This window comes from Acomys minous, assembly GCF_964271855.1.
Source record: "Acomys minous genome assembly, chromosome: 16".
NCBI lineage: Eukaryota > Metazoa > Chordata > Mammalia > Rodentia > Muridae > Acomys > Acomys minous.
This window is the reverse complement of record NC_140498.1, coordinates 1,671,868-1,699,288: the sequence shown is the minus strand read 5'-3', so window position 1 is coordinate 1,699,288 and position 27,421 is coordinate 1,671,868. Positions and strand designations below refer to the sequence as shown.

General features: G+C 53.7%; 2 protein-coding genes across 11 annotated transcripts in view; one reads left to right on the top strand and one right to left on the bottom strand.

Annotated features, from left to right (window-relative positions):
- Nucleotides 1-52: 52 nt before the first annotated feature.
- INCA1 (inhibitor of CDK, cyclin A1 interacting protein 1) lies at nt 53-15,909 on the bottom strand. Of its 8 annotated transcripts, none has more exons than XM_084760806.1 (8): nt 13,609-13,727; nt 13,381-13,471; nt 10,569-10,651; nt 2,121-2,237; nt 1,920-1,959; nt 1,520-1,713; nt 683-842; nt 53-447 (listed from the first exon to the last, which is right to left on the bottom strand). In XM_084760806.1, exons 1-8 carry the CDS (start codon nt 13,704-13,706, stop codon nt 304-306), a joined length of 927 nt encoding a protein of 308 aa, XP_084616932.1. In that variant the 5' UTR covers nt 13,707-13,727; the 3' UTR covers nt 53-303. The 8 variants fall into 8 exon arrangements, with proteins under 8 accessions (XP_084616932.1, XP_084616933.1, XP_084616935.1 ...); XM_084760807.1 differs by having other exon boundaries at nt 2,127-2,237; XM_084760809.1 differs by lacking the exon at nt 13,609-13,727 and adding an exon at nt 11,452-11,491 and having other exon boundaries at nt 13,359-13,588.
- The window catches only part of KIF1C (kinesin family member 1C), a 27,251-nt gene continuing 13,728 nt past the window's right edge, over nt 13,899-27,421 (top strand). Inside the window, exons 1-16 of one of the 3 annotated variants that reach the window (XM_084760781.1) lie at nt 13,899-14,064; nt 15,935-16,040; nt 16,275-16,407; nt 16,812-16,888; nt 17,246-17,425; nt 17,974-18,039; nt 18,633-18,811; nt 18,899-19,010; nt 19,379-19,456; nt 19,603-19,668; nt 19,758-19,833; nt 20,395-20,473; nt 20,642-20,787; nt 22,606-22,775; nt 22,868-22,947; nt 23,039-23,114. In XM_084760781.1, the coding sequence (XP_084616907.1) occupies nt 16,302-16,407; nt 16,812-16,888; nt 17,246-17,425; nt 17,974-18,039; nt 18,633-18,811; nt 18,899-19,010; nt 19,379-19,456; nt 19,603-19,668; nt 19,758-19,833; nt 20,395-20,473; nt 20,642-20,787; nt 22,606-22,775; nt 22,868-22,947; nt 23,039-23,114 (1,491 nt within the window). In that variant the 5' untranslated portion in view covers nt 13,899-14,064; nt 15,935-16,040; nt 16,275-16,301. Of the gene's footprint in view, nt 14,065-15,920; nt 16,041-16,274; nt 16,408-16,811; nt 16,889-17,245; nt 17,426-17,973; nt 18,040-18,632; nt 18,812-18,898; nt 19,011-19,378; nt 19,457-19,602; nt 19,669-19,757; nt 19,834-20,394; nt 20,474-20,641; nt 20,788-22,605; nt 22,776-22,867; nt 22,948-23,038; nt 23,115-27,421 lie in introns of all 3 variants that reach the window. The other 2 variants (XM_084760782.1, XM_084760783.1) reach the window with 2 other exon arrangements.

Below are 27,421 nucleotides of genomic sequence, written 5' to 3'. Positions count from 1 at the left end.
AAGGGAAAAAAAAAAAAAAAGAACCTGGGTACTCAAGCAACCAGAGGAGGCCTCCTTTCCATCCCTTCATCTTTGCCTCGCGCAGGAGCAAGACTACTCCGGGCTCTTTAATAACAGAACAGAGAGAACACAAGACCAAGGTCTGGCCTAGAGGGAAGCCTGCTGTGAGGGGACAGGACGGTTGGATAGGAACTCAAGTGGGCTGTGAATGCCTGCGCTGTGGGCTCAGGAGAGGGAAGCGGCCGCCATGGTGCCAGCAGCGGGGAGAGGCTTGTGTCTGAACTGGGCGCGGATGACTTCCCACTACTCCTCAGACGCCAGCTCCGCCCTCTGGGGGTTATAAACGGGGTTCCTCCTGGCTGTAACAGTGCTGTGGGCCAGAGAGCTTGGCTGCCCGGAGGTGTAAGTCCCCTCCTGGCCTACCGGAGTCCAGGGAGACCAGAGCAGCTGTAGATGAGAAAGATTGAGAGGGGGGATGAGAAAGGCAAAAAAGGAAAACCAGGCCTCTCTCCACATTTCTTACCTGCCCCGGTCAGGCGCACACCCTCTGAAGCTACGGTTCTCGGCCACTCTCTGTTCCTAAATCCAACTCTCTAACCTCACTCTCGGCTTCTGATAATTTGAGGTCATGAGTTGCCATCACTGTCCACCCTAACCTCACCGAGTTCCTCTCCAGTCAGACCTGATCCCTGGGAGTGACAAAACAGTTCTCTTCCTGCGGCCCCGCTGCCCTCTCTCCTCCTACATCACGGCATGTCTTCGTGAGGAAGAGTCCGCAGTCCTCCTCAAGCGCGGGGAGCTCAGGTGCTCCCCCACAGCGGCCCCACTGGGCCATCTTCAGTCTGTGGAGACATTAAGTTGAGAGAGTCGTGTGGACGTCTGGCTTCAGTTTCTTCATTCTTTACCCTGAGGTCTTGCTGACTGACACTCACAGGTCAATTTACCCCAACATTTTGCCCTTCACATACAGAATTTTCAGTCCAGGGACCCAGCGGTGTCCCCTAATTCCCCCAGGGACCCAGCTGTGTCCCCTAATGTCCCCTAGTCCTATGATGCGCTTTTTTTGTCATCATGGGCCATTTCTTTTCTCCAAGCTCAGGGACTTATCTTCCATCCCTCAGTCGCTTCTTCCTGTAGCACTGAAGTGATGTTTGGGGTCAGCAGGGTGACTTAGCAAGTGAAGGTGTTTGCCACAGCCTGATGACCGTCAGGACCCGATGGTGCAAGGAGGGAGGCCATTCCCATAAACTATCCTCTGACCACCACACACATGCTGTGGCACATACTATACATGTATATATATATAACTAAATGCAAAAAATTAAAGAACTTATGTTTGCATCATCACACCAGGGACACGGTTTTTTTCAAGTTACCAGTGGATTCTCTTGAAGCTCCTGACTGTCTTTAGTTCAAACTCTGCTGCCACGCTTCCCTGCCAGCCCCCGCGGCGCACTCCCCCCCCCCCCCCCCCCCCCCCGCGCGCGCGCACCCCAGGCCGGGCAACACGCCCCCTTACTCGTTGCTGATTCTCTGGCGCCTCCTCAGGTCCTCCAGGTGATAAGTCACAGCTCTAACACGGGCTGGGACACTTCCAGGTCCCTTTTGCATTTTCTCCAAATGCAGCCTCTTTCTCTTTCTTCTCCAAAGCTGCTCAGGAGGAGGGAGCCCCTCAAGAGGGTGCAGGCCAGGCTGGGCACAACCAGGGGCCCTCTGTGCCAAGACGGAAGAACAGTTGCTAAATGGGTAGACAGAAGTTAGTAGGAGAACTTGGGGTCTTTGGAAAACAGGGTGCTTGATTTACAATAAAACAGGGCGTGCTTAGTCCACTGGCTGGAAAACACCAGGGGGGAATGGGAATAAGGAGAGGAAGGCAGTGCCACAGTTTCAACAGAAGGCTGAGAAGCCGTTTGTCATACCAGTATTGGTGGAACGCCCTGTTCTCCCATCCAGTTGGAGCTGAGAGGAACAAGAACAGGAGCCGGATTCAGAAAAGACACCTCATAATGCCGTTCTCTTACAAACTCTCCTTAACCGAGGGCTCACTGCTGTCAGCATGTGACCATGAAACAGTGCAGTCTCCCCTTCCCACCGCCACTTCCTGTTTCTCCTCTCCTCACCTACACCTTTGGCTGAGATTCTCCCAGAAGGCATCTCCATAAGGCTGAGGCATCATCGGTCTGCTGTTCTGGAAAGGCAGGCCACAGGGTGAAGATCTGCTGACGACCCTGGAACACCTGAGATGGATAACAACAAGGTGGACTCCTGCTGCAGGCCCCTTACAGCAGTGGTTCCACCCTGTGGGTCTCCACCCTGCGGGGGTGGGGTGGGGGGAGTGCTGGTCAACTTCTTCCCAGGGGTCTCCCAAGACCATTGGAAAATACACATAAATATCATGATTCATAACAGTAGCAAATTACAGGAATGAAGTAGCAATGAAAATAATTTTATGGTTGGGCCACCACAGCATGAGGAGCTGTATTAAAGGGTCAAAGCGTTAGGAAGGCTGAGAACCACTGCCTCAGAGCACCCACTCACCCACTGGGTTCAGGGTGGTCCTTCCCATGGGATCATACAGCTGTCCACATGCCTGCCAGCTATGCCTTCCCATCTCCCTCCCCTCTCCCTTCTTCCCACCATCCCTCCCTCCGTCCCTCCCTCTTTCTTTTGAGACAGGGTCTCACTATGTAGTTCTGCTGGCCTGGAACTTGCTATATAGATTGGGCTGGGCCTAAACTCAGAGAGATCTGCCTGTCTCTGCCTTCTTAGTGCTGGGATTAAAATCATGAGTCATTATGTTTTCTCTTAACTCCCCCCCTTTAAGACAGGGTCTCATGTATCCTAGGCTGGCTTCAAACTCACTATGCCACGCTTGAGACCGTCCTGCCTCACAGGGGTGTGGCTCAGAGGTGAAGAGCACATGCTACTTTTGCATAAAACCTGAGTTCAAATCCCAGACCCCAGAGGCGGGGTGGCTCACAACTGCCTGTAACTCCAGATCTGTAGGGCCCAACCCTCTTCTGGTGTCTGGGGGTGCACATACACACACAGATAGACACACAAATTAATAAAAACGATTTTAAAAGATTATCCTGGCTTCATCTTCTAAATTCTGGGATCATAGGCATGTACGACTACACCTAGTGTTTATGCAGGGCTGGAAATCAAACCCAGATGTTCCTGAATGCTAAGGAAGCACTGTACCACCTGAGTTGTATCTAGCTGAGCTACAGTCAGAGAGCCCCTCAGCAAAGAAGTTAACGAATTCTGATTTGATTGGAGACAGGAGCTAGGGTTAGGGTGGAGATGGGCTATGGTGGAATCCTTAGGACTCACCAGATCTCAGCTGCTTCTAATTCTCTTTCTCTTCCTCCCTTTTTTGTTTGTTTTTTGCTTTTTTGGGGGTGGGGTGGGGTGGGAGGGTCAAGACAGGGATTCTCTCTGTAATAGTTCTGGCTGTCCTGGAACTCTCTTTGTAGATCAGGCTGGCCTCGAACTCACCTTGTGATCTGCCTTGCCTCTGCCTCTCAAGTGCTGGGATCGAAGGTGTGCACCACCATGCCCAGCCTCCTTTTTGGTTTAGTGAGACAGAATTTGTACCTCTGACTGTTCTGGTACTCACTATGTAGATAGGCTGACCTTGAACTCACTGAGATCTGCCTGCCTCTGCTTCCTGAGTGCTGGGATTACAATGCAAGTGGCACCATGCCTGTCTTAAATCTCAGCTTTTATATTGCACAGCTAAAGAGCATAATATTTAGCAAGCAGAGTTAGGAGGAAGGCTTTGGCTACTCAGGTGATTTCATGGACAAGGTCAGCTTAAGTCAATGCAAGGGATCCAAGAGAGAGGCTGTGTTTACCCTCTGTGTCTTCTGTCTCTCAGGAGGACTAATACCCTTGTATGTAGGAAGTGTGTATAGAGCTGAGAACAGTGCTCGTTACTTTCTTGTCCCCAGACTGAGTGATTTTATGTTCTTTTTTGAGACAGGGTTGCCCTATGTAGGTCTGGCTGTCTTGGAACTTGCTATATAGACCAAGGTGGCTGTGACCTCACAAAGATCCTCCTGCCTTTGCCTCTGGAGTGCTGAGCTTACAGGCGTGAGCCATCATGCCTGGCCCAGCCTCCTGGTCACTAAGAAGTGAACATCAGGGTCTTTTATATTCCTCACCTCTGTCTGTCTTTAGCCAGTCTCATCCAGTGTGCTATCTACTCCCAAGCCTGTTCAAGGGCCGGATCCTCCTTAGGCTCCACCCACCATCTTCTCAGCCTTCAGCTTAAGATACACCTAGCAGCCAAAAACCTTCCTTCTCTCTCTCTCTCTCTCTCTCTCTCTCTCTCTCTCTCTCTCTCTCTCTCTCTCTCACACACACACACACACACACACACACACACTGACTTCTTGTGTCTGTTCCAAGGCCAGTTCAATGAGCTGTAAAACTGACCAATGCCCACACGTGACCACTGTTTCCACTTTCATTCTCATCACACTGCAGATGGTTATCATCCTTTCTTCCTGGACTAGAGCAATGGTCGGTCCCTTTTACTCTCCATGCTCCTATTGGTTTTTGTTTTATTTTTTTTCGAGGCAGGGTTTCTCTGTGTAGCCTTGGCTGTCCTAGACTCACTGTGTAGACCAGGCTGGCCTGGAACTCACAGCGATCCACCTGCCTCTGCTTCCTGAGTGCTGGGATTAAAGGCGTGCGCCACCACACCCAGCTTGTTGTTGTTTTTCTTTCTTTCTTTTTAATTAAAGATTTAAAATGATTTTATTCCACATTGTGGGTTTTGCCTGCATGTGTATCTGTGTATCATGTGCATGCAGTGCCCACAGAGCCCAGAAAAATGTATCAGATCCACAGACGTCACGTGGGTGCGGGCACAGAACCTGGGTCTCTGGAAAAGTAGCCAGTGCTCTTAATCACTGAGACATTCCACAAGCCCACGTACTTTCTATTGTTAAGGATGTATTTTAAAAATGTTTATGTGTACGGATGTTTTGGCTGCATACTAGAAGATGGCACCGTGTCTTCTAGGCCTGGAGGCACAGGTGGGTGTTAGCTGCCATGTGGGTACTGGGAACCGAACCCAGATCCTCTGCAAGAACAGCAAGTGCCGCGAGCTTCTCCTCGGCCCCCACTTCTATTCTTATTTCCTCCCAGATAGGAGACCGTGATCTGTTCTGTCTCTGCCTCCTGAGGCCAGTGAGAGTAATCATTCCAAGTGGCATCATGCTGGCTCAGTGGGTAAGAGCACTTCCTGCTCTTTCAGGGAGCGGAGGCTCTGCTGCCAGTACTCACACCCACACCAGGCAGGCAGCTCACAATTCCTGTCAGCTCCACCTTCTGGTGCATGTGTGCAATCTCAGCTCTCGGGAGGGGATGGCAGGAGAATCAGGAGTTCAAAGTCATCCTTTTTAAAAAAAAAAAAGATTTATTTACTTACTATGTGTGCAATGCTCTGCCTGCACATGTGCCTTCTCTCCAGAAGAGGGCACCAGATCTCATTAGAGATAGTTGTGAGCCACCATGTGGTTGCTGGGAATTGAACTCAGGACCTCTGGAACGGCAACCAGAGCTTGCTATTCTCCCCCCCAAGACAGGGTTTCTCTGTGTAGTCTTGTCGGTCCTGGACTCACTTTGTAGACAGGCCGGCCTCAAACTTACAGCAATCTGCCTCTGCCTCCCCAGGCAACCAGTGCTCTTAACCTCTGAGCTATCTCTCCAGCCCCCCAAAGTCATCTTTGTCTACAGAGTAAGTATGAGGTTACCCTAAACTAAACAAGGCCCCATTCCAGAATCAAACAGGCAAGCAACAAGAGAGGCAGGGATATGGCTTAGGAGTTAGTACTCACTGCTCAATCATGAGGAATGCAGTTCATGGTCCAACACCCAGGTAATAACCTAGGTGTCCCTCACACACCTGCACCCATGTCATAACCTAGGTGTCCCTCACACACCTGCACCCATGTCATAACCTAGGTGTCCCTCACACACCTGCACCCATGTCATAACCTAGGTGTCCCTAAGGCACCTGCACCCATGTCATAACCTAGGTGTCCCTAAGGCACCTGCACCCATGTCATAACCTAGGTGTCCCTCATGCACCTGCACCCATGTCATAACCTAGGTGTCCCTAAGGCACCTGCACCCATGTCATAACCTAGGTGTCCCTCACGCACCTGCACCCATGTCATAACCTAGGTGTCCCTAAGGCACCTGCACCCATTTAATAACCTAGGTGTCCCTCACGCACCTGCACCCATGTCATAACCTAGGTGTCCCTAAGGCACCTGCACCCATGTCATAACCTAGGTGTCCCTCACACACCTGCACCCATGTCATAACCTAGGTGTCCCTAAGGCACCTGCACCCATGTCATAACCTAGGTGTCCCTAAGGCACCTGCACCCATGTCATAACCTAGGTGTCCCTCATGCACCTGCACCCATGTCATAACCTAGGTGTCCCTAAGGCACCTGCACCCATGTCATAACCTAGGTGTCCCTCACACACCTGCACCCATGTCATAACCTAGGTGTCCCTAAGGCACCTGCACCCATGTCATAACCTAGGTGTCCCTAAGGCACCTGCACCCATGTCATAACCTAGGTGTCCCTCATGCACCTGCACCCATGTCATAACCTAGGTGTCCCTAAGGCACCTGCACCCATGTCATAACCTAGGTGTCCCTCACACACCTGCACCCATGTCATAACCTAGGTGTCCCTCACACACCTGCACCCATGTCATAACCTAGGTGTCCCTCATGCACCTGCACCCATGTCATAACCTAGGTGTCCCTCACGCACCTGCACCCATGTCATAACCTAGGTGTCCCTCATGCACCTGCACCCATGTCATAACCTAGGTGTCCCTCACGCACCTGCACCCATGTCATAACCTAGGTGTCCCTCACACACCTGCACCCATGTCATAACCTAGGTGTCCCTAAGGCACCTGCACCCATGTCATAACCTAGGTGTCCCTCACACACCTGCACCCATGTCATAACCTAGGTGTCCCTCACGCACCTGCACCCATGTCATAACCTAGGTGTCCCTAAGGCACCTGCACCCATGTCATAACCTAGGTGTCCCTCACACACCTGCACCCATGTCATAACCTAGGTGTCCCTAAGGCACCTGCACCCATGTCATAACCTAGGTGTCCCTCATGCACCTGCACCCATGTCATAACCTAGGTGTCCCTCACGCACCTGCACCCATGTCATAACCTAGGTGTCCCTCATGCAGCTGCACCCATGTCATAACCTAGGTGTCCCTCATGCAGCTGCACCCATGTCATAACCTAGGTGTCCCTCACGCACCTGCACCCATGTCATAACCTAGGTGTCCCTAAGGCACCTGCACCCATGTCATAACCTAGGTGTCCCTCACGCAGCTGCACCCATGTCATAACCTAGGTGTCCCTCACGCACCTGCACCCATGTCATAACCTAGGTGTCCCTCACGCACCTGCACCCATGTCATAACCTAGGTGTCCCTCATGCACCTGCACCCATGTCATAACCTAGGTGTCCCTAAGGCACCTGCACCCATGTCATAACCTAGGTGTCCCTAAGGCACCTGCACCCATGTCATAACCTAGGTGTCCCTAAGGCACCTGCACCCATGTCATAACCTAGGTGTCCCTCATGCACCTGGACCCATGTCATAACCTAGGTGTCCCTAAGGCACCTGCACCCATGTCATAACCTAGGTGTCCCTCATGCACCTGCACCCATGTCATAACCTAGGTGTCCCTAAGGCACCTGCACCCATGTCATAACCTAGGTGTCCCTCACGCAGCTGCACCCATGTCATAACCTAGGTGTCCCTCACGCACCTGCACCCATGTCATAACCTAGGTGTCCCTCATGCACCTGCACCCATGTCATAACCTAGGTGTCCCTCACGCACCTGCACCCATGTCATAACCTAGGTGTCCCTAAGGCACCTGCACCCATGTCATAACCTAGGTGTCCCTCACGCACCTGCACCCATGTCATAACCTAGGTGTCCCTAAGGCACCTGGACCCATGTCATAACCTAGGTGTCCCTCACGCACCTGCACCCATGTCATAACCTAGGTGTCCCTCACACACCTGCAGCCATGTCATAACCTAGGTGTCCCTCACGCACCTGCACCCATGTCATAACCTAGGTGTCCCTAAGGCACCTGCACCCATGTCATAACCTAGGTGTCCCTAAGGCACCTGCACCCATGTCATAACCTAGGTGTCCCTCACACACCTGCACCCATGTCATAACCTAGGTGTCCCTCATGCACCTGCACCCATGTCATAACCTAGGTGTCCCTAAGGCACCTGCACCCATGTCATAACCTAGGTGTCCCTCACACACCTGCACCCATGTCATAACCTAGGTGTCCCTAAGGCACCTGCACCCATGTCATAACCTAGGTGTCCCTCATGCACCTGCACCCATGTCATAACCTAGGTGTCCCTCATGCACCTGCACCCATGTCATAACCTAGGTGTCCCTCACACACCTGCACCCATGTCATAACCTAGGTGTCCCTCACGCACCTGCACCCATGTCATAACCTAGGTGTCCCTCACGCACCTGCACCCATGTCATAACCTAGGTGTCCCTAAGGCACCTGCACCCATGTCATAACCTAGGTGTCCCTAAGGCACCTGCACCCATGTCATAACCTAGGTGTCCCTCACGCACCTGCACCCATGTCATAACCTAGGTGTCCCTCACGCACCTGCACCCATGTCATAACCTAGGTGTCCCTCATGCACCTGCACCCATGTCATAACCTAGGTGTCCCTAAGGCACCTGCACCCATGTCATAACCTAGGTGTCCCTCACGCACCTGCACCCATGTCATAACCTAGGTGTCCCTCACGCACCTGCACCCATGTCATAACCTAGGTGTCCCTAAGGCACCTGCACCCATGTCATAACCTAGGTGTCCCTCATGCACCTGCACCCATGTCATAACCTAGGTGTCCCTAAGGCACCTGCACCCATGTCATAACCTAGGTGTCCCTCATGCACCTGCACCCATGTCATAACCTAGGTGTCCCTCACACACCTGCACCCATGTCATAACCTAGGTGTCCTTCACGCACCTGCACCCATGTCATAACCTAGGTGTCCCTCACGCACCTGCACCCATGTCATAACCTAGGTGTCCCTAAGGCACCTGCACCCATGTCATAACCTAGGTGTCCCTAAGGCACCTGCACCCATGTCATAACCTAGGTGTCCCTAAGGCACCTGCACCCATGTCATAACCTAGGTGTCCCTCATGCACCTGGACCCATGTCATAACCTAGGTGTCCCTCATGCACCTGCACCCATGTATAACCTAGGTGTCCCTCATGCACCTGCACCCATGTCATAACCTAGGTGTCCCTCATGCACCTGCACCCATGTCATAACCTAGGTGTCCCTCATGCACCTGCACCCATGTCATAACCTAGGTGTCCCTCACGCACCTGCACCCATGTCATAACCTAGGTGTCCCTCATGCACCTGCACCCATGTCATAACCTAGGTGTCCCTCACGCACCTGCACCCATTTAATAACCTAGGTGTCCCTAAGGCACCTGCACCCATGTCATAACCTAGGTGTCCCTCACGCACCTGCACCCATGTCATAACCTAGGTGTCCCTCACGCACCTGCACCCATGTCATAACCTAGGTGTCCCTCACGCACCTGCACCCATGTCATAACCTAGGTGTCCCTCATGCACCTGCACCCATGTCATAACCTAGGTGTCCCTCACGCACCTGCACCCATGTCATAACCTAGGTGTCCCTAAGGCACCTGCACCCATGTCATAACCTAGGTGTCCCTCACACACCTGCACCCATGTCATAACCTAGGTGTCCCTCACGCACCTGCACCCATGTCATAACCTAGGTGTCCCTAAGGCACCTGCACCCATGTCATAACCTAGGTGTCCCTCACGCACCTGCAGCCCGACTGCTGAAGGAGCTGTACAGGCCTTGACCGCATTTCAAACCCATGGCTACACAATAGAATATCTTTCCACAACAACCCTGCCCTCACTTCTCCTCTGATCTCCATTGCGTTATACCTATGTATCTCGTGTAGTTCTCATAACTAGTTGTAATGATGCTTGTTTATTATTCTGCTCTACCACTAGCTCTGTAAGAGGAGGACCACTTTCTTCCTAATTGTTGAATCCTCCTCAGTGCCCACTGTACATTGCCTAGCATGGTGCAGTGGTCAGAAGTTGGGCCTAGAGAGCTGGCTTAGCGGTTAAGAGCATCCTCACTGCTCTTTCTTGCAAAGGACTTGAGTGTGTTTCCCAGCACCCATGTAAACTGGCTCACGCCTCCTGACTCTAGCTCTAGGCCATCCCAAGCTTTCTTCTGGCCTCCAAGGACAATTTAAAATAAAATAAAAACAGCAAACCATTTGTTGAATAAGATGATAAGCTATCAATCCCTTAAACCTGGCTACTGAGGTTCCTGTTCTCTCTCTCTCCTTCCTGAGAGGACTCCAAGCATGCACCCTTCCCTCTATCCCATCCGTGCCCTCCCCACCCAGCAGGGAGGACTCACTTGGCAAAAGGAAGGATGCTGTCTCCATCTTCCTGGCCCTGCATGACTGGACTGGGCAGCAGGGCTGGATCTCCCCCTTGGTGCTAGGAGGATAATGGATAATGAATCACTCACTGATACAGTAGCTATAGCGACCAGACCATCTGTCTGGTCTAGAGGGTGGAAGGGGACCAAACACTGGGGGGGTGGGGAGCTTAATAGCTCTAAGAGAGCCAATGGTGCTGTCCTTTCAACTGAGCACTTAAAGTTGGAGAAAAGGGTGAATGATGCAAAGGCAGATGTTGTCTGGAGCTAAAGGTATGGAGTAAGTGGCAATTACAGATGCAAGGTTAAGTTAATTGCAATGCAAGATGATGAAACAAAAATTACGACAGGTGCAGACTGGATGGGCAGAGGCCTTTGGCAATAGTTGGTTTAGAACTGGTGATCAGGGACAGGGAAGGGAAGGAATTGAGGGTGACTAACAAATTGGGTAAAGGTTAATGAACCTGGGAAAGGTATCAACACAGGGGGCAGCGGAGTTGTCTACAGCAGTGGTCCCCAACCTGTGGATGGCAACCCTCCGGGGGGGCCAATGACCCTTTGAGAGGGGTCACCTGACACCATAGGAAAGCACAGACACTTACATCACGGCTCGTAACAGTGCAAAATCACAGTTATGAGGTAGCAGCTAAAGTAATTTTATGGTTGGAGGTTGCCACAACTCGAGGAGCTGTACCAAACGGTCGTAGCACTAGGAAGGTTGAGAACCACTGGGCTACCCAGAAAAGCAAACAGAGAAGTTAGCTGTGCAGAAGCTTCCTGGAGAAGTCTGTACCCATACTGGGGTGAATCATGGTCCGCTTCCTAAGCTCTTCTCTTCTTCCGTCCAGACTTTACTTACTTTTTACTTATGTGTGTGCTGTGAGTGTGTGGGAGTTTCTCTGGACCGTGTTGCACCCAGGAGCTGGAGGAAGGCAGAAGAGGCCTTCTGCAAAACCAACGAGGGCTCTTAATCACTCTGCCAACGCTTAGCCCCGCCCCCTCTCCCTCCCTCTCTCGGTTTTTTTTTTTTTGAGACAGAGTTTCTTTCTGTAGCACTGGATGCTCTGGAGCTCACTCTGTAGACCACATTGGCCTCCAACTCAGAGATCTACCTGCCTCTGCCTCCTGAGTGCTGGGATTAAAGGCCGTGTGATTGCTTAGAAACTAAAATCTCCAGCACTCTGGAGGCAGAGGCAGGCAGATCTCTGTGAATTTCAGGCCAGCCTGGTCTACAGAGCAAGCTCAGGACAGCTGATGTTGCACAGAGAAACCTTCTGGGGAGGGGGAGTTGTTTTTTTGTTTTTGTTTTTGTTTTTTTTAGTTTTTTGAGACAGGGTCTGTCTGTGTAGCCTTGGCTGTCCTGGACTTGCTCTGTAGACCAGGCTGGCCTCGAACTCACAGAGATCTGTCTGTATCTGTTTTCAAGTGCTGGGATTAAAGGCATACGCTACCATGCCCAGCTAAAAATAAAATCTTAAAGAAATATACTAGATATGGACCAAGGAGCTAGTTCAATAGCTAAAAGTGCTGTTGCCCTAGCCTAAGCTGAGTTCTATCATTGGATCTGACTTTACTCTTAGGTGTATGCGAGCCTACGAAACAATAAATCCTTTTTTTTTTTTTTTTTTTTTTTTTTAGACAGGGTCTCTGTATGTAGCTGTGTAGCCCTGGCTATCCTGGACCAGGCTGGCCTCGACTCACAGAGATCCACCTGCCTCTGCCTCTTGAGTGCTGGGATTAAAGGTGTGAGCCAACACCCCTGGCCAATACTTGGTTTTCTAAAATAAATAAATAAATAAACTAGAAAAGTAAATTTACATAAATGAACAAATACTAGATAAAAGCCAAGTGTGATGGTCCAAAGACCCAGGAGGCTTATGCAGGAACATTTTAAATTGGCGTCCTGGCTATTCTACAACAGCAAGACTTTGTCCAAAACAAAAGAAACGAAAAGGCTAGGGGATCAGTAGAGCTGCAGCTCAGTGGTAGAGCAGCTTGCCCGCATGCCCAAGCCTCTGGGAACCCCAAACAATGAACTACTAGGTAAGTCAGGAAGTCATGGAGGGCCTCACAAAGGACAGAAAAGACAATGAGAAAGTGTTACAAGCAGAACGGCATCCCAGCTTGCTCTCCCCGTCCATCACAACCAAACCAACAAGGACACCTAAACTGAGCTGAGAAAAGTTGAGGAAGATTTAAAAAAAAAAGTGTGTGTGTGTGTGTGTGTCTTGGGGGAGGGTGTATCTTGAAGAGGCAGATTGGGATAGAGTAGGCTGAAAAGCCATGTGACATCCAAACTTGGATGTCTTGAGTTAGAAGAAGGTCTTGAGCTTAGGCAGTGACTGGGAACCGAACGGCCTTCCGGTGGCTGCGCCTGAGTGGACGACCTAGCTCTAAGGCTGGAGGCGGTTAAGGCAGCCAGACACAACCAACAGTTGACCAAGGCATAGTCAAGCCCTTGGCAGCAGGGTACAGCCAAGAGGGCGGCCTGGAGGAAGGTGACCCTGCGCCTGCTGGGGGGCAAGAGCAGGCCTGAGGGCGAGGGCTGGGCCGAAAGGCGCGAAGGCGACCCCGCTCCCGGCAGGTAGATTGGGGCCCACAGCCAAATCTTTGGCAATAGGTGGAAGGGCATTACGTGGGGCCCATGCTCAGGGAGATGGGGTCCTTCTGCGGCCTAAGAAGACACCTCAGCCTGAGGGGCGCTGCCTGGGGCCGAGGAGTCAAACTTGAGGGCACTCTGGGTAGAGAGCATCCGGGAGAAGCGACGTCGGCCATTTGGCCCCATCACCTGAGGGCAACTGCGAAGACAATTCTGGAACCTCAGGTCCGGCAGGGAGGAGCACGAGTGACCCCGGGTCGCCCCACTTGCCGGGCTTCTCCTGAAGGAGGGAGGCCGGGCCTCAGCGGACCGCCCCTGGGGGCGTGGCCCGACAGCAGGCCCCGCCCTCCGGGCACGCCTCTGACGGCGACGACGTGCGCGCCTCGGACCTAAGTCCCCCTCAGGGTCCGCCCCCACCTCGCCCGGCTCCTCAGGGGCGCGAGTTTTCCCACGTCCTGGCGGCCCGGCTTTCCCCGCGTGTCCGCAGCCCGGCGGGCCCTCCTGCCCGAGCGCATTGCCCCTTTAACTCCAGTGTGCCCGGGTGGCTCCTTCCCGGGGACGGCGCGCGCCCGCCTTGACCGTCCGGTCCCCTCCCCACGCGCGCGCGCCCCCGCCCCGCGCGCGCGCGCCCCCGCCCGCCCGTCCGTCCCGTTCCCCCCGCCCCTCGCTCCCGCCCCAGCTCGCGCTGCCCGGGGCGGGCGCCGGCCGCTGGCGCCGCTACTGCTTGCCGCCCCCGGGGCGCGATCCGCCGCCCGCCGCCCGGGGACCCGGCGAGGGGCGGGGGCAGCCCCCGGGTCTCTCCCTCTCCGGTCTCAGGCATCTCCTCAGAAAGTTTGTCCCTTTGCTCTCCGCCGGGAGTCCTGCCGCGGCGAGGTGAGAGCCGGGTGGGGGGCAGGGAGGGGACGCCCGCCCGCGGTGGAATGCGCTGGGACGGGACGGGGGGGTGGTGGCGGGGAGGACGGGGACGGACGGACGGACCGGGGCAGCCGGGGTTCCGTGGTCCCGATTGCACGACCCGGGCGGGCGGGCTAGGCGCGAGAGAGCTCGGATCATGTGCTATTTATCCCCGCGGAGGCGCAGGGATGGTGCCAGGCCCCGGGCAGCCGTCGGTTGGCTGGACTAGGGGGACCGGGAACTCATGGCTGCCCAGAAAGGACAGGCGGGGGGCCTGTGGGAGAGCTGCCGGTGGGCAAGGTGCAGGTGACCCGAGCCCCCCCCCCGCCCCATTCGGGTCTGTCGGGCCCCACCCTAGCCGCGGCCTCCCCAGTGCGCCCTTAAAGCTGTATCGGCGGACTCTGCACCTACTCTTCTGTTTCTTTACCCCGCTGTGCCCTGTTCTTGCCACCCAATTCCCTGTTTTCTTAGCTTCGGAGGTGTCACACTGCTTGTCCACCTTGCTGTCCTTCCCCTAGTCAGTCAGGGGTTTTGGGGGAGTCAGGGCTCTTCTTCCTGAGCCAGTCTCTTGTGATTTCGGCTACTCCCTTCCTGTGGTGGGATAAACCAGCCCCTTCACTCCTCCCTTGCGCTGCCTAGGAAGGCTGGTGAGGTGAGGCCCAGCCCAGCATGACACAAGTTGGAGGTCTTTTGGGGCTACAGGTGGGAGTGCGGCATCCTTTGAACTCTTCATAAGTCTTCACCCTGGTATCTGTAGGCGTGGGCTCCTTAGGCTCTCCTCCCAGGGTGTGGGCACCCGGATCACCCACATTCCTAGGCTGCAGCCTGGCACCTTCCCCAGGCTAGTGGACGCCATAGCACTACCCACAGGGTGGGTTTGGGACCAACCTGTTACTTTTTCCCTTCGCTTCCCTTTCAGGAAGCCCCGCCCCCACCACCCCCTTGCCCACAGCCCCTCCCCCCCAAGATACAGGTATTCTGGGTCTCCCAGCCTTGGAGTCCTGGGGGGTTGATATGCATACAGGATGACCCCACCCTCCCCTGCCCATTGTCCTGGATCCTGAGGAGGAAGTACTGGGGGCTGGGCCAGGGGTTTGGGGATCCTAAGCAGGCCTGTGTGGATCCTTGTACCAAGCTGTTCCTCTAGCCCTTGGATTTTGCCCTTTGCTAGGTAGCATAGCCCCTGCCTCATGTTGTGGAGGTTGTCAGCTCTGTGTGGGAACTGGTCCCTACCTCTCCCTTGCTGACCCTGGAGAGGAATTATGAATGAGGGTCTTATGTTTGGCTTTTCTGGTGCCCTCTTACCTCTCCTCTGGGCTTCCAGTGTGTGCCTTGGCCCCAGAGCCCTCTCTCCCTGTCTTTTCAACACCTCCGTGTCTCTCCTTCCTTTTCTTCTGCCTGCCTTTCCTTTATGGCCTGACCTCAATCTTGTCTCTTATCTGATTCCTCTTATTTTCTTTGTGTCTGTGACTTTCTGTCCCTCCTCTCGCCTTCCCGCTACCCTCAGCATCTCTACCCATGTGTTCTGTGCTCTGAATCACCCTCTGTCTAATCTCTGTTTCATATTCTCTCTCTCTCTCTCTCTCTCTCTCTCTCTCTCTCTCTCTCTCTCTCCCCCTGTCCTCTACTGAACACTCAGTACACATGCGAGTGACCAGGAATAAAAATATCACTGTCTCTGCCCTTGGACTCACATTGCATCCAGCCACTCCGGAGGGCCAGCCATCCTCACTTGCCTAACGCACACATCCCTTCCCCATGCCCTCCAAACACAGCCCCAGATGGGCCTTTGGAGCTCCAGGTACCTCCTGACCACTCTTCCCCCCCACAATCAGGGTTTCCCTTACAGCCCTGCAGGTGTGGCCAGGCCCCAAGTGTAGGATGGGGCTTCCCATACGAGGGCCGGTGGCAGCCAGACCTGATACGGCCCCCCTGATCTGGGGCCAGGACACCAGGTAACTCCGGGGTGATGACCCAAGCCCCTGCAAGCCGGGATCTGGTTGGGGAAGGAGAGGCAGGAATCTTTTCGGGAGTGACATTTGGGAGGAAGTCCAGAAGAGCAGGAGCTGAGCCCTTGTGGGGATGGAGTGTGGCTGCATGGGACTCGAGAAGCAAGGAGGTGGTGTCGTGAGTTCTCTCAGTGGCTCTGACCCCCCCCCCCTCTCCCCTTTTTTATTTCTGTTCTCCAGCTGAGGACAGCAGGAGTTTCTGAAGCTATGGCTGGTGCCTCGGTGAAGGTGGCAGTGAGGGTTCGGCCCTTCAATGCCCGTGAGACCAGCCAGGATGCCAAGTGTGTGGTCAGCATGCAGGGCAACACCACCTGTGAGTGAGTCCAGAGGCCTAGCCAGAGCATCAGAGGGGAAGCCCAGGCCTGGTGGCCTGTCCTGGGAAGAAAGCCATCCATGCTGGGCATAGAGCATGTGTTAGCTGGAGGTGGGGGGGTGGGAGGGGGGAGGACACGGACAGACTGGCCTTTCCGTGTTCCTGTCCCTGGGAGGGGGAATGTTGGCCACAGCCCTCCATTGCCCAATCCAGGGAGGCAGCTCAGTGGGGGGGCGGGTCCTGTGGAGCCAAAATTAGCTTTGGTGGCTGGAGGGAGGGGGGTGGGGATTATTAAAGGGAAGAAACTAGTTAGGACAGAGGTGGAGAGTGGGACCCTGGGGCTTATGGGAAAGTGGGCAAAGGTAGAGAGTACCTGACTTGGCTTCCTTTCCTTGTTTTCTCAGCCATCATCAATCCCAAACAGAGCAAGGATGCCCCCAAAAGCTTCACCTTCGACTATTCTTACTGGTCACATACTTCGGTGAGGCAGTTGGGGCGAGAGGAGGGAGCTCAGCCAGAGGAGATGGGGGTTGCGTCCTGAGAAGTGGGGGTATTGTTGGGAAGTAAGCATATCTAGGAGGCTAGACAGGAAACTCTGGGTGCAGTGAGTGCTGTTGCGTTGTGTTTAGGACCTAGACGGGGAAAGTGGGTCTGTCCAGACAATTAGGACCGGCAGCGGGGGACCTGTTCAGTGCCTTGGGGGTGATAAGAATGGTGTAGTCAGGGTGAGGGGCACACACAGGACCTCTGGGCAGTCAGAGTGGTCCGGACGCTTTAGGCCGCAGACGCCAAGCACGCACTGACCCTTGCTGACGTTTTCTGCCTCCATCTCTCCTAGGCAGAGGATCCTCAGTTCGCGTCTCAACAGCAGGTGTATCGAGACATTGGGGAAGAGATGCTGCTGCACGCCTTCGAAGGCTACAACGTGTGCATCTTTGCCTACGGGCAGACGGGAGCTGGGAAGTCCTACACCATGATGGGGCGGCAGGAACCAGGCCAGCAGGGCATTGTGCCTCAGGTGTGTCCTGGGAACCTATGTGGGCGGCCAGGGGAGGGGAAGAGGATTGTAAGCCAAGAGCCGCCATCCAGGGCTGGCCATGACTGGAAATGAGGTGGGACGTATGGCGTGGCTGCAGCCTAACACCCACCCACCAGGGCAGCAAGGCTGCATCCCAGCCGTTCACGTTGGAGGAGCTGTGGTTTCACTGCTCGCTGCTGTTTGACTCTTGCTTTATAACTGTTTTCTTAGTGCCTTTCCCCTATGGACTTGTGCATGGCAGGCAGTGTTAACCGCAGCTGGGACTTGCAAAGTCCTCCATAATTCTCTGTGGCTGGGCACCGTAGCGGCCTTGTGCACAGACTAGGGTACAGGGGACGTGGGTTTGCATCCTAGCCTCATGGGTACCAGGTTGTGACTGTAGGCAAATGTGAAATGTGAAATTTGAGAGATTGTTTTCCTGTCCCCTCCCTTGGGGCTGTGGAAAGGGTCATTTGGGACAAGGTCTGGCCTGGGGCTGGAAGCTGCGGGTGTGCCCTGAACAGGAGCCTCTCTGTGTCCCCCTGCAGCTCTGCGAGGACCTCTTCTCTCGTGTTAATGCGAACCAGAGCGCTCAGCTTTCCTATTCTGTGGAGGTAAGCCCCAGTTTTGGTGCAGGGAGGAGGCCTGGTGCCCCTGGAACAAGAATGTAGGAAAACAGTGATTAAGACTGAGTGCTGGGGCTGGAAAGATGGCTCAGCGGTTAAGAGCACTGGCTGCTCTTCCAGAGGTCCTGAGTTCAATTCCCAGTAACCACATGGTGGCTCACAGCCATCTATAGTAAAATCTGGAGTGTGGCATACATGCGGGCAGAAAACTGTATACATTAATAAATAAATAAATCTTTTTTTAAAATCTAGACTCAGCTTGGGACCTAATTCTGGTTCTGTTGGTGACTAACTTGTGACTCTGGGCAGTGATTTCGGCTTGTAGCCTGTGAGTGCTTTCCTCTATGGAATGCCAATGACTAGACCCACCTCCTTGGGCTGGTGAGCAGCGTATTCAGTCTTAGCGCCACGCGTGCAGTGCCTGAGCCCTCCTTGGGCTGGTGAGCAGCGTATTCAGTCTTAGCGCCACGCGTGCAGTGCCTGAGCCGCAGTTAGCCTTGTCCTGTCCAGTGGAGTTTCGGATTAGTGTTTCCAGCAGCATCACTATGGCCCCCTCCCTTCCTGTCTGCGTCTCCCCTCAGGTGAGCTATATGGAGATCTATTGCGAGCGAGTACGAGACCTCTTGAATCCCAAGAGTCGGGGCTCTCTGCGGGTCCGGGAGCACCCCATACTGGGCCCCTACGTGCAGGACCTGTCTAAATTGGCCGTGACTTCCTATGCAGACATTGCTGACCTCATGGACTGTGGCAATAAGGCGAGGTGAGGCAGCCTTACCTGGGAATGGGAGGGAGGGAGGGAATTGCGAGGCTGAGCGGCCGGAGCCTGTGACTTTCCTTTCGACTCCAGAACTGTGGCTGCCACCAACATGAATGAGACCAGCAGCCGGTCCCATGCCGTCTTTACTATCGTCTTCACCCAGCGCTCCCACGACCAGCTGACTGGCCTGGATTCAGAAAAGGTAGTGACCTCTCTCAGCCGGGGACCGGAAGGTGATGGAAGGGGCTTACGCACTCCACGCCCGCCTGTGCTCCCGTGGTTCCTCTTCGGGGCTTCCATAGCCCCCTCCACCCTCCTGCCAGATGGTGTGTTATAACCTGAAAGGTTCTCAGGGCAGAGCTCAGGTCGCGCCACGTCCCTCATAGTGGATGGAACACACTAAACCTATGAGTGAATGAGTAGCCGGCTCCTCACCGCTCTCTCCTTTGTCTCCCCCTGGGTTTCTCCAGCCTCTGCCGAGCACCCAGGTTTCTGCTGGCCGCTCCCCTAACCCGCCTTCCCTTCCCCTGACCACCCCAGCCACATCCTGCCTCTTTCTTCCAACCCCAGGTCAGCAAGATCAGCTTGGTGGACCTTGCTGGGAGTGAGCGGGCTGACTCGTCAGGGGCCCGGGGGATGCGGCTAAAGGTGAGCGTCGTGCTTTGGAGGGATGGATGGAAGCCTGGGGGGCGTGTGTGTGTGTGTGTGTGTGTGTGTGTGTGTGTGTGTGTGTGTACACGTGGGTCTGATGGGTAGGAGGCCGGCTCGGTCCCACATCCCTCATCCTTTCCCAGGAAGGCGCCAACATCAATAAGTCCCTGACTACTCTGGGGAAGGTGATCTCAGCCCTGGCAGATTTGGTAAGCCCTGAGGGTCGGGAAGAGGAAAGTCTCAGGAAAAGACGGAGCGGGGAATGACTCACGCGGCCGCCTTCCCCTTTATCCCTCAGCAATCGAAGAAGCGGAAGTCCGACTTCATCCCTTACAGAGACTCTGTGCTTACCTGGCTGCTCAAGGAGAATTTGGGTGAGAGGCACCTTCCCCCCTCTTCGCTAGCCCTGCCTTCGTCCCACCTGACAGAGTCTCTTGCCCCTCTCAGAGCCTCTAATGTACTCAGTGGTGTCCCACTGTTTCTGGCCCTGACTAAGGAAGTTTTTTATGCTGACGTCATGGCTACGCCCGGCCATACCAGAAACCTCCCTGACCTCTTTACCCCTGCCCCCAAATACTGCTGCGTCCATCTCCCTCCCACAGGCCTGTGACTGACTGCTCACAGTACCTGATGTCCCCCTGACCTCACCTTTCCTACATGCCTGGATTTCATGATTGGCCGCACAATGCTCAGCCTTGCCCTGCCTCAGACATTGGCCTCTCAGACCCTTGTGCTGGGGCGCTCTTGCTTCATAATCTAGTCTGACTTATTTATTTATTAATTTGAGGCAGGGTCTCATGTGTCTCAGGCTGGCCTTGGACGCTCTCGTCTTCTTTCCACACCCCGAGTCCTGGGGTTACGGTCAGGTACTAAGTCACCGAGTGCCATTGGTAACTCTGGCTCACTCGTAGCTTTCCTGTCCTCTCCGTTCACAGGTGGGAACTCACGCACAGCCATGATTGCAGCCCTGAGCCCTGCTGACATCAATTATGAGGAGACACTCAGCACTCTCAGGTGGGGTTTTAGCTTTGGCCAGGAGCTCAGGCTGGGTAGTCACAAGGGAGGGAGAGCCTTCAGCCCTGTCACAGTGTCTTGAGATCTGGGAGGGAGCAGGAAACAGACAGCACAGACCGCAGAGTCCTCCCAGGCCTGCCTTCCCCACTTCCCCCTTCCCTTGCCTAGGTATGCAGACCGCACCAAGCAGATCCGATGCAACGCCGTCATCAACGAGGACCCCAATGCCCGGCTTATCCGAGAGCTGCAGGAGGAGGTGGCCCGCTTGCGGGAGCTGCTGATGGCTCAGGGACTCTCCGCCTCCGCCCTAGGAGGTAGGGCTGCGGGGGAGAGACAGCCCAAGAAGGTCGCTTAGCTCACCCTGTCTCTCCTCCTTTGCCTGTGCCCAGTCCTGGCATGTGGGAAGGTCCGTTCACCTTTTGCGTGTTCGGTGATATGGACACGCATCTGGAAAAGGAACCTATGTCTTTTGAAATTAGGGAGCTGGAACAGACGTAATTTCTCAGGGAGACTGAAGACAGGCTTCTAGCACTAAGAAAGTGGCTGGTGCAAGGAACATATAGCAGCAAGCCGTAGATTTATGGTTCACATGGCTGGTGCAAGGAACATATAGCAGCAAGCCGTAGGTTTATGGTTCACGTGGACATTTATGAGTCACTGCAGGGCGTGTGTCTCAGAGGAGTTCACATAAAATGACAGGGTCTTCTTTTTTTTGTTGTTGTTTTGGATTTCATTGTATGTCCTTGACTTTTCTGTGGTTTAGTGGTTCTCAACCTTCCTAATGCTGCAACCCTTTAGCGCAGTTCCTCATGCTGTGGTGACCCCTTTACCACAGTCCCTCATGCTGTGGTGACCCCTTTACCACAGTCCCTCATGCTGTGGTGACCCCCAGCCACAAAATTATCTCTTTGCTACTTCCTAACTGCTTTACCTACTGTTGTAAATTGTAGTGTAAATGTCTGATATTCAGAATATCTAATGTGGGGCTGCAAAGGGGTCACAACCCACAGGTTGAAAACCACCGCCGCTGTAGCCCCTCCTATCCCAGGCTTTGTAGTGCAGGAGTTAGAGCCATGGGCCACCTTGCCTAGCTGTCCTCTGTTGTTTTGAGACAAGGTCCCATTCCACAGTCAAGGTCACCGTGCAGTCACTGTCCTCCTGCCTCAGCACGTTTATGTCACTATGCCTGGAAACATCAGAGATTTACTCAACTATCGCTTAATAGTCACCCGCAGGGTGGTTTCTAACATGGTGCTCAGCCCCACTGGTGAGAGCTAATGTCCACATGCTCACGTCAGCAGCACGTGGACTAAAATCAGAACCGTACAGCGATCAGCACAGCCCCTGCTCATGGGTGACCCTCAGATCCACGAAGTGTTCCGTATGTTTTAAAAATGTGTTTATTTTATGTGCATTGGTGTTTTGCCTACTTGTATGTCTATATGAAAGTGTCAGGATCCCTCACACTGGACTTTGCAGACAGTTGTGAGCTGCCATGTGGGTGCTGGGAATCGAACCCAGGTCCTTTGGAAGAGCTGCCGGTGTTCTTAACCACTGAGCCATCTCTCCAGCTTCCCTGTTCGATATTTATAACAGGAAAACAAAACAAACTACCAAAAGAGAGAGAAAAAAAAGAGAGATAAGGAATTGTTGCCCATGTGGGAAGATCCATAATCCATGTTACTTGCATCAGGCCCCCACGGTGTTCAGTCTTGAGGTCCGTCTCGCTGAGGCTGGAGTGCTGAGGGGCGGAGGGGGCCCGTGAGAGGATGAGCATCTTCTTGGGACGAGAAGGGGCTGAGGTAGACAAGTTGTCTTGCTAAAGGAAAGGTGTGGCATCTTACCCCAGGAGCAGAGCTGAGAGCCAGGTGCACACAGTGCGGACGTCTTGAGCTCAGCACAGCTAAGAGCTTCTTGGTGGTAGAAGTGGAGAGAACCAGCGCCTGCTTCACCTCATGCAGGAGTGAGGCTCCCCGTGCCTGGGGTCTCAGCTGTGCTCTCGCCACTTAGGAGGGTCACCGCCCTGGTGGCAGGTTGCCCAGATTTCTTCTGCAGTTCTCCCTGACCCTCTGGGCTTTCTCTTGTCTCTGGTCAGTTTCATCTGAGCCCCCCCGCCTACTTCTCCTTTCCAGGTCTGAAGGTGGAAGAGGGGAGTCCTGGAGGGGCTCTGCCTGCCGTGTCCTCTGCGTCTGCCCCAGCTTCACCCTCATCTCCTCCTCCACATAATGGGGAGCTGGAGCCCTCATTCTCTCCCAGTGCTGAGCCCCAGATTGGGCCTGAGGAGGCCATGGAGAGGCTGCAGGTAGGAAGGGGTGACACTCCAGGTGCTGCTCCACAGAACCACGGCCACAGCGGTCCTGACCTCTGGCCTTCCGTCTGTCCTACCGCCCTCAGGAGACAGAGAAGATTATAGCGGAGCTGAATGAGACCTGGGAGGAGAAGCTCCGGAAGACAGAAGCCCTGAGAATGGAGAGGTCTGCGGGGCCAGGGAGGGCCGTGGCAGCTCTGCAGGGAAAGGTGCTGGGCGGCGCGACAAGGTTGACGTTGCCTTTCCCTTGCTCACAGAGAGGCGCTGCTGGCCGAGATGGGCGTGGCTGTCCGGGAGGACGGCGGTACCGTGGGTGTCTTCTCTCCAAAAAAGGTATGTAAGGGGTTGGACAAAAAGGCCTGGAGAGCTCTCTGGATGCCTGAAGAGGAGGGTTGGATGTGGGCGGTGTGGTGGACACACTGTAACCCTTTGCTTCTGTGGCTCCGACTTGTCCCTTCATCTCTCTTTTCATTTCCCACACCTGCTGTCAGTGCCGTGTGGCGCCTCTGCCTTCTCCACTCATCAGACAGTCAGCTGGAGGGTTCCGTGCTTACGTAATGCTTGTGGCCAGCGACTGTAGGGTCCATTGAAGGTGACAGTTGCCACCCTTAGGGGACTGCAAAGCTGCGTAAAGCCCAGCTCTTCACATACGTGTGTGTAGGAGGATATGCGTAGAGTTGGTCTCACTTGGAGAAAGGCTCCTTCAGGAGAGAGCAGGAGCCAGGAAGCGTTGGTGCATATGCCGTCCATCTGCTTGAAAAGTTTCTTTGATAAGGCTAACTAGGGAAGACGACAGGAACAAAGATGGAGGGGCCATGTGACGGCGTTTAGAGGGTGAGAGGGTTGGTCTTCAGCTGAGCATCCTTGTGGCCTAGAGATGTCTATCAGCTAGATTTTTCAGGAAGATGGTTTGCAAAATGGAGCTTGAAAAGTAGACAGGACTTGGCTAGAGATGGGTAGCGATAATGTGAGGCTAAACAAAGTGTTTTAGGCACGATGGGCTGTGGCGCCAGACAGTAGCAGTGCTCAGTAGAGCTTTGCTGAGGAGGAAAGAAGCAAGGCAGGAGTGACGGTCAGGCCCAAGTGGGCACAGAAACAGTGCTTAAAAAACTTCACCACCTGGCATGAGACTGATGAGTGAGAAGGAACGCTGGTCGCAGAGAGTCCACATAGCAGCCGGATGTGGTGGCCTGTGCCTGTAATCCCAGCACCTGAGGGCTAGGTGGCAGAGGTAGGAGGAGCTCAAGGGCAGGGGCAGCCTGGGCTAAGGCCAGGGGCAGCCTGGGCTACATATTTTAAAGTGAATGTGAAGCTGCGCGTGGTGGCCGCACGCCTTTAATCCCAGCACTCGGGAGGCAGAGGCAGGCGGATTGCTGTGAGTTCGAGGCCAGCCTGGTCTACAGAGTGAGTGTGGGACAGCTAAGGCTACACAGAGAAACCCTGTCTCAAAAAACAAACAAACAAACAAAAAATAGTGGAGCATTATAGTGAGAGCCTGTTTCAAAACAAAACCCACCAACAAACAACAGGCTGGCAGGGTGTGGTAGTAGCACATACCTTTAATCTCAGCAGTCTGAGTTCAAAGCCAGCCTCGCCTACCTAGTGAGTTTCAAGCTAGTCAGAGCCACATTGTGAGACATCTCTCAGATAAGGAGTTGTTCTAATTCAGTGGTAGAATATTTGCCTAGAACCCTCGAGGTCCTGGGTTCAATTCTCAGCAGGAAAGAAGAGACAGAGATTTGGGGGTAGGGGTGGGGGACTTAACAACAAAAAAATAAGCCAGCATGGCTGACTGGTGTGTGCTGATGGAGGGATGCTGTGGAAGCCAGTTTGATGGGAGCAGGAACTTCCAGTCCAACCAGGACGGTAGCCTGGCCTGTCCATGGTGCAGAGCAGGCTAGGATGGGGCCCTAAGTCAGATACTCCGCTCTGCCTTGGCAGGCGACTGGAAAGAGGCTTTACTTCGTTTTGTGATGTTAAGACCATCTAGAAAATTCAGCAGTCAAGAATCACCTAGCCTTTAATTAACATTTGTATGCACATATAACATTACTCGTTCTTTCTTGGTTTGGTTTTTCAAGACAGTGTTTCTCTGTGTAGCCCTAGCTGTCCTGGACTTGCTTTGTCAACCAGGCTGGCCTCGAACTCACAGCGATGCGCCTGCCTCTGCCTCCCGAGTGCAGTCAGTGCTCTTAATAGTTGAGCCATCTCTTCGGCCTGACCTCATTGCCTCATTCTTTCTTCAGTGCGTTATTTGTGTCTCCACACACATGCGTGCACAGGTGCCGAGTGTGGAGGTCAGAGGTAGCTTGCAGGGGTCCACCATGTGCATGCTGGGGCCTTGAATTCAGATTGTCAGGCCTGGCAGCAAGCACCGTTCCTTGTGGAGGCATCTTGGTGTTCCCGCCCTACCCCTTACATGTGGGGAGCATGTGTGCTGCTGCGCTCGTGTGGAGCTCGGGCGACTGCTCCGTGTAGTTTCTCCTCTCTTTCTAGCTTTCCGTGGTGTCCTTGTTTCATTTCTGTTGCTGTAAGAAAGCATCCTGGCCAAAAGCCCCGTAGGTGAGGGAAGGGTTTCTGTGGCCTGCAATTCCACGTTATTACCCACCACTGTGAGTCAGGCAGGAGCCCACCCTGCTCACATCACCCACAGTGAGGAGCACAGGCTGTGCGCCCCGCTTGTGTTCTGTTAGCCTCTACCTCTCTTCTGTCTTATGTCAGAGAATGGAGCCACGATGAGCCAGGACTTCCTGCGTCAGCTAACCCTCAAGATGGCTTCCCCACAGACTTGCCTGCAGGCCTGACCAGACCATCCTCATTTCAGGTTCACTTCTTGGCACCTGCATCTGTCAGGTTGGCAGTTAAATCTAACCAGTACCTTCCTCAGGGGCTCTGACTTAGGTTGCCAGCCTTGGGCAGCAAGCAGCTTTACCCACTGAACCATGTCACCGGCCCTAACTTCATTCTTTTTGTTTGTTTGTTTGTTTGTTTGTTTGTTTTTCGAGACAGTGTTTCTCTGTGTGTCCTTGGCTGTCCTGGACTCACTTTGTAGACCAGGCTGGCCTTGGACTCACAGAGATCTTCCTGCCCCTGCCTCCCGAGTGCTGAGATTAAAAGTGTGCGCCACCACACCCAGCTAAGAGCCCGCATGGCCGGCTAAGAGCCAGCACGCCCGGCTGAAACTTCTTAATATAGACCAGGCTAACTGAATTCACAGAAATCCACCTGCCTCTGTCTCATGGGTTCTGGGATTAAAATATGTGCCACTGTCCTCTTTTATTTTTGTTTACTTGGTCTTTTTGCAGTGCTGGGGATTGAACTCATGACATTAATGTGCTAGTGCAAGTGTGAACGTGTATGTGAGTGTGAGCGTGTGTGTGTTCACATTTATACAGGCAGGTGCCCTGGTGGAGGCCAAATGTCACTGACTTTCTCAGTCGCTTCTCTACTTTGTTCCTTTGTGGCATGCCCTCTGGGTAAATGCAGAACTCTCTGATTAACTAGACTGGCTGGCCAGGCACCCCAAGGATCTGCATGTTTCTCCCTCACCAGTTTTGGTGTTACAGGCACACGCTGCTGCCCCTAGTTTTACATGGTTGTCGGAGATCCAAACTCAGTCAGTTTCTCGTGCCTGTGTGGCAGGTAGTTCACTGACTAAGCCATGTCCTTCCCACCCTATCTCCAGCCCGGCCCCCAGACAGGGTTTCTCTGTGTAGCCCTGGCTATCCTGGGCTCACTTTGTAGACAGTGATGCCCCTGCCTTTGTTTCCCTGAGTGCCAAGATTATAGGCATGCACCACCACACCTGGCTCTCCCTATCTCTTTTAATTTTGTTCCCTGTCTATGAATTCCTAAGCCTTTCAAGTTAGCCTTATCTTTAAAAAGTTTTTTTCTTTATGTGTTTATTTTAGATATTTTTGAGGCAGAGACTTAGACTTGCCTAGAAGTCACTGTGTAGTCCAGGCTACCCCAAATCACTGTGTAGTCCAGGCTACCTCAAGCTCAAATTTACAATAGTTTCCCAAATTTTGGGATCAAAGACATTCCCTGCCACACCCAGCTGCGGTTCTAATATTTTCACCGGGAGACCTGCTTAGTGGCTCAGCAGGTGAGGGCACTTGCTACCAGGCCTGAGGATCTGAGCTCAGTTCCTGTGACCCGTGAGGTAGAAAGAGAGAACTAACTCCTGAGCGTTGTCCTCTGACCTTCACACGAACACTGCGGCACTAGTGCATCCTCACATAATTAATTAATTAACATGAATAAGTAAGAATAAATTTTTGGGGTTGGGCGTGGTGGCACACACCTTTAATCCCAGCACTTGCGAGGCAGAGGCAGGTGGATCACTGTGAGTTGGAGGCCAGCCTGGTCTACAAAGTGAGTCCAGGACAGCCAAGGCTACACAGGGAAACCCTGTCTCGAAAAACCAAAAAAAAAAAGAGAAAAATTTGAGTTATGTCGCTGAAGTATCCTGAGCCGCCTCTCAGGCCCACTGCTCTTCAGCCCTCCGGGCCAACTTTTGCCTTTGTTGTCGGTTAACGTTTGTTTTTATGGTTTTGTTGTTGTTGTTATTGAGGTATGGTTTCACGAAGTAGCTCAGGCTGGACGAGAACTTGCTATAGCCCAGGCTGCTGGTGTTG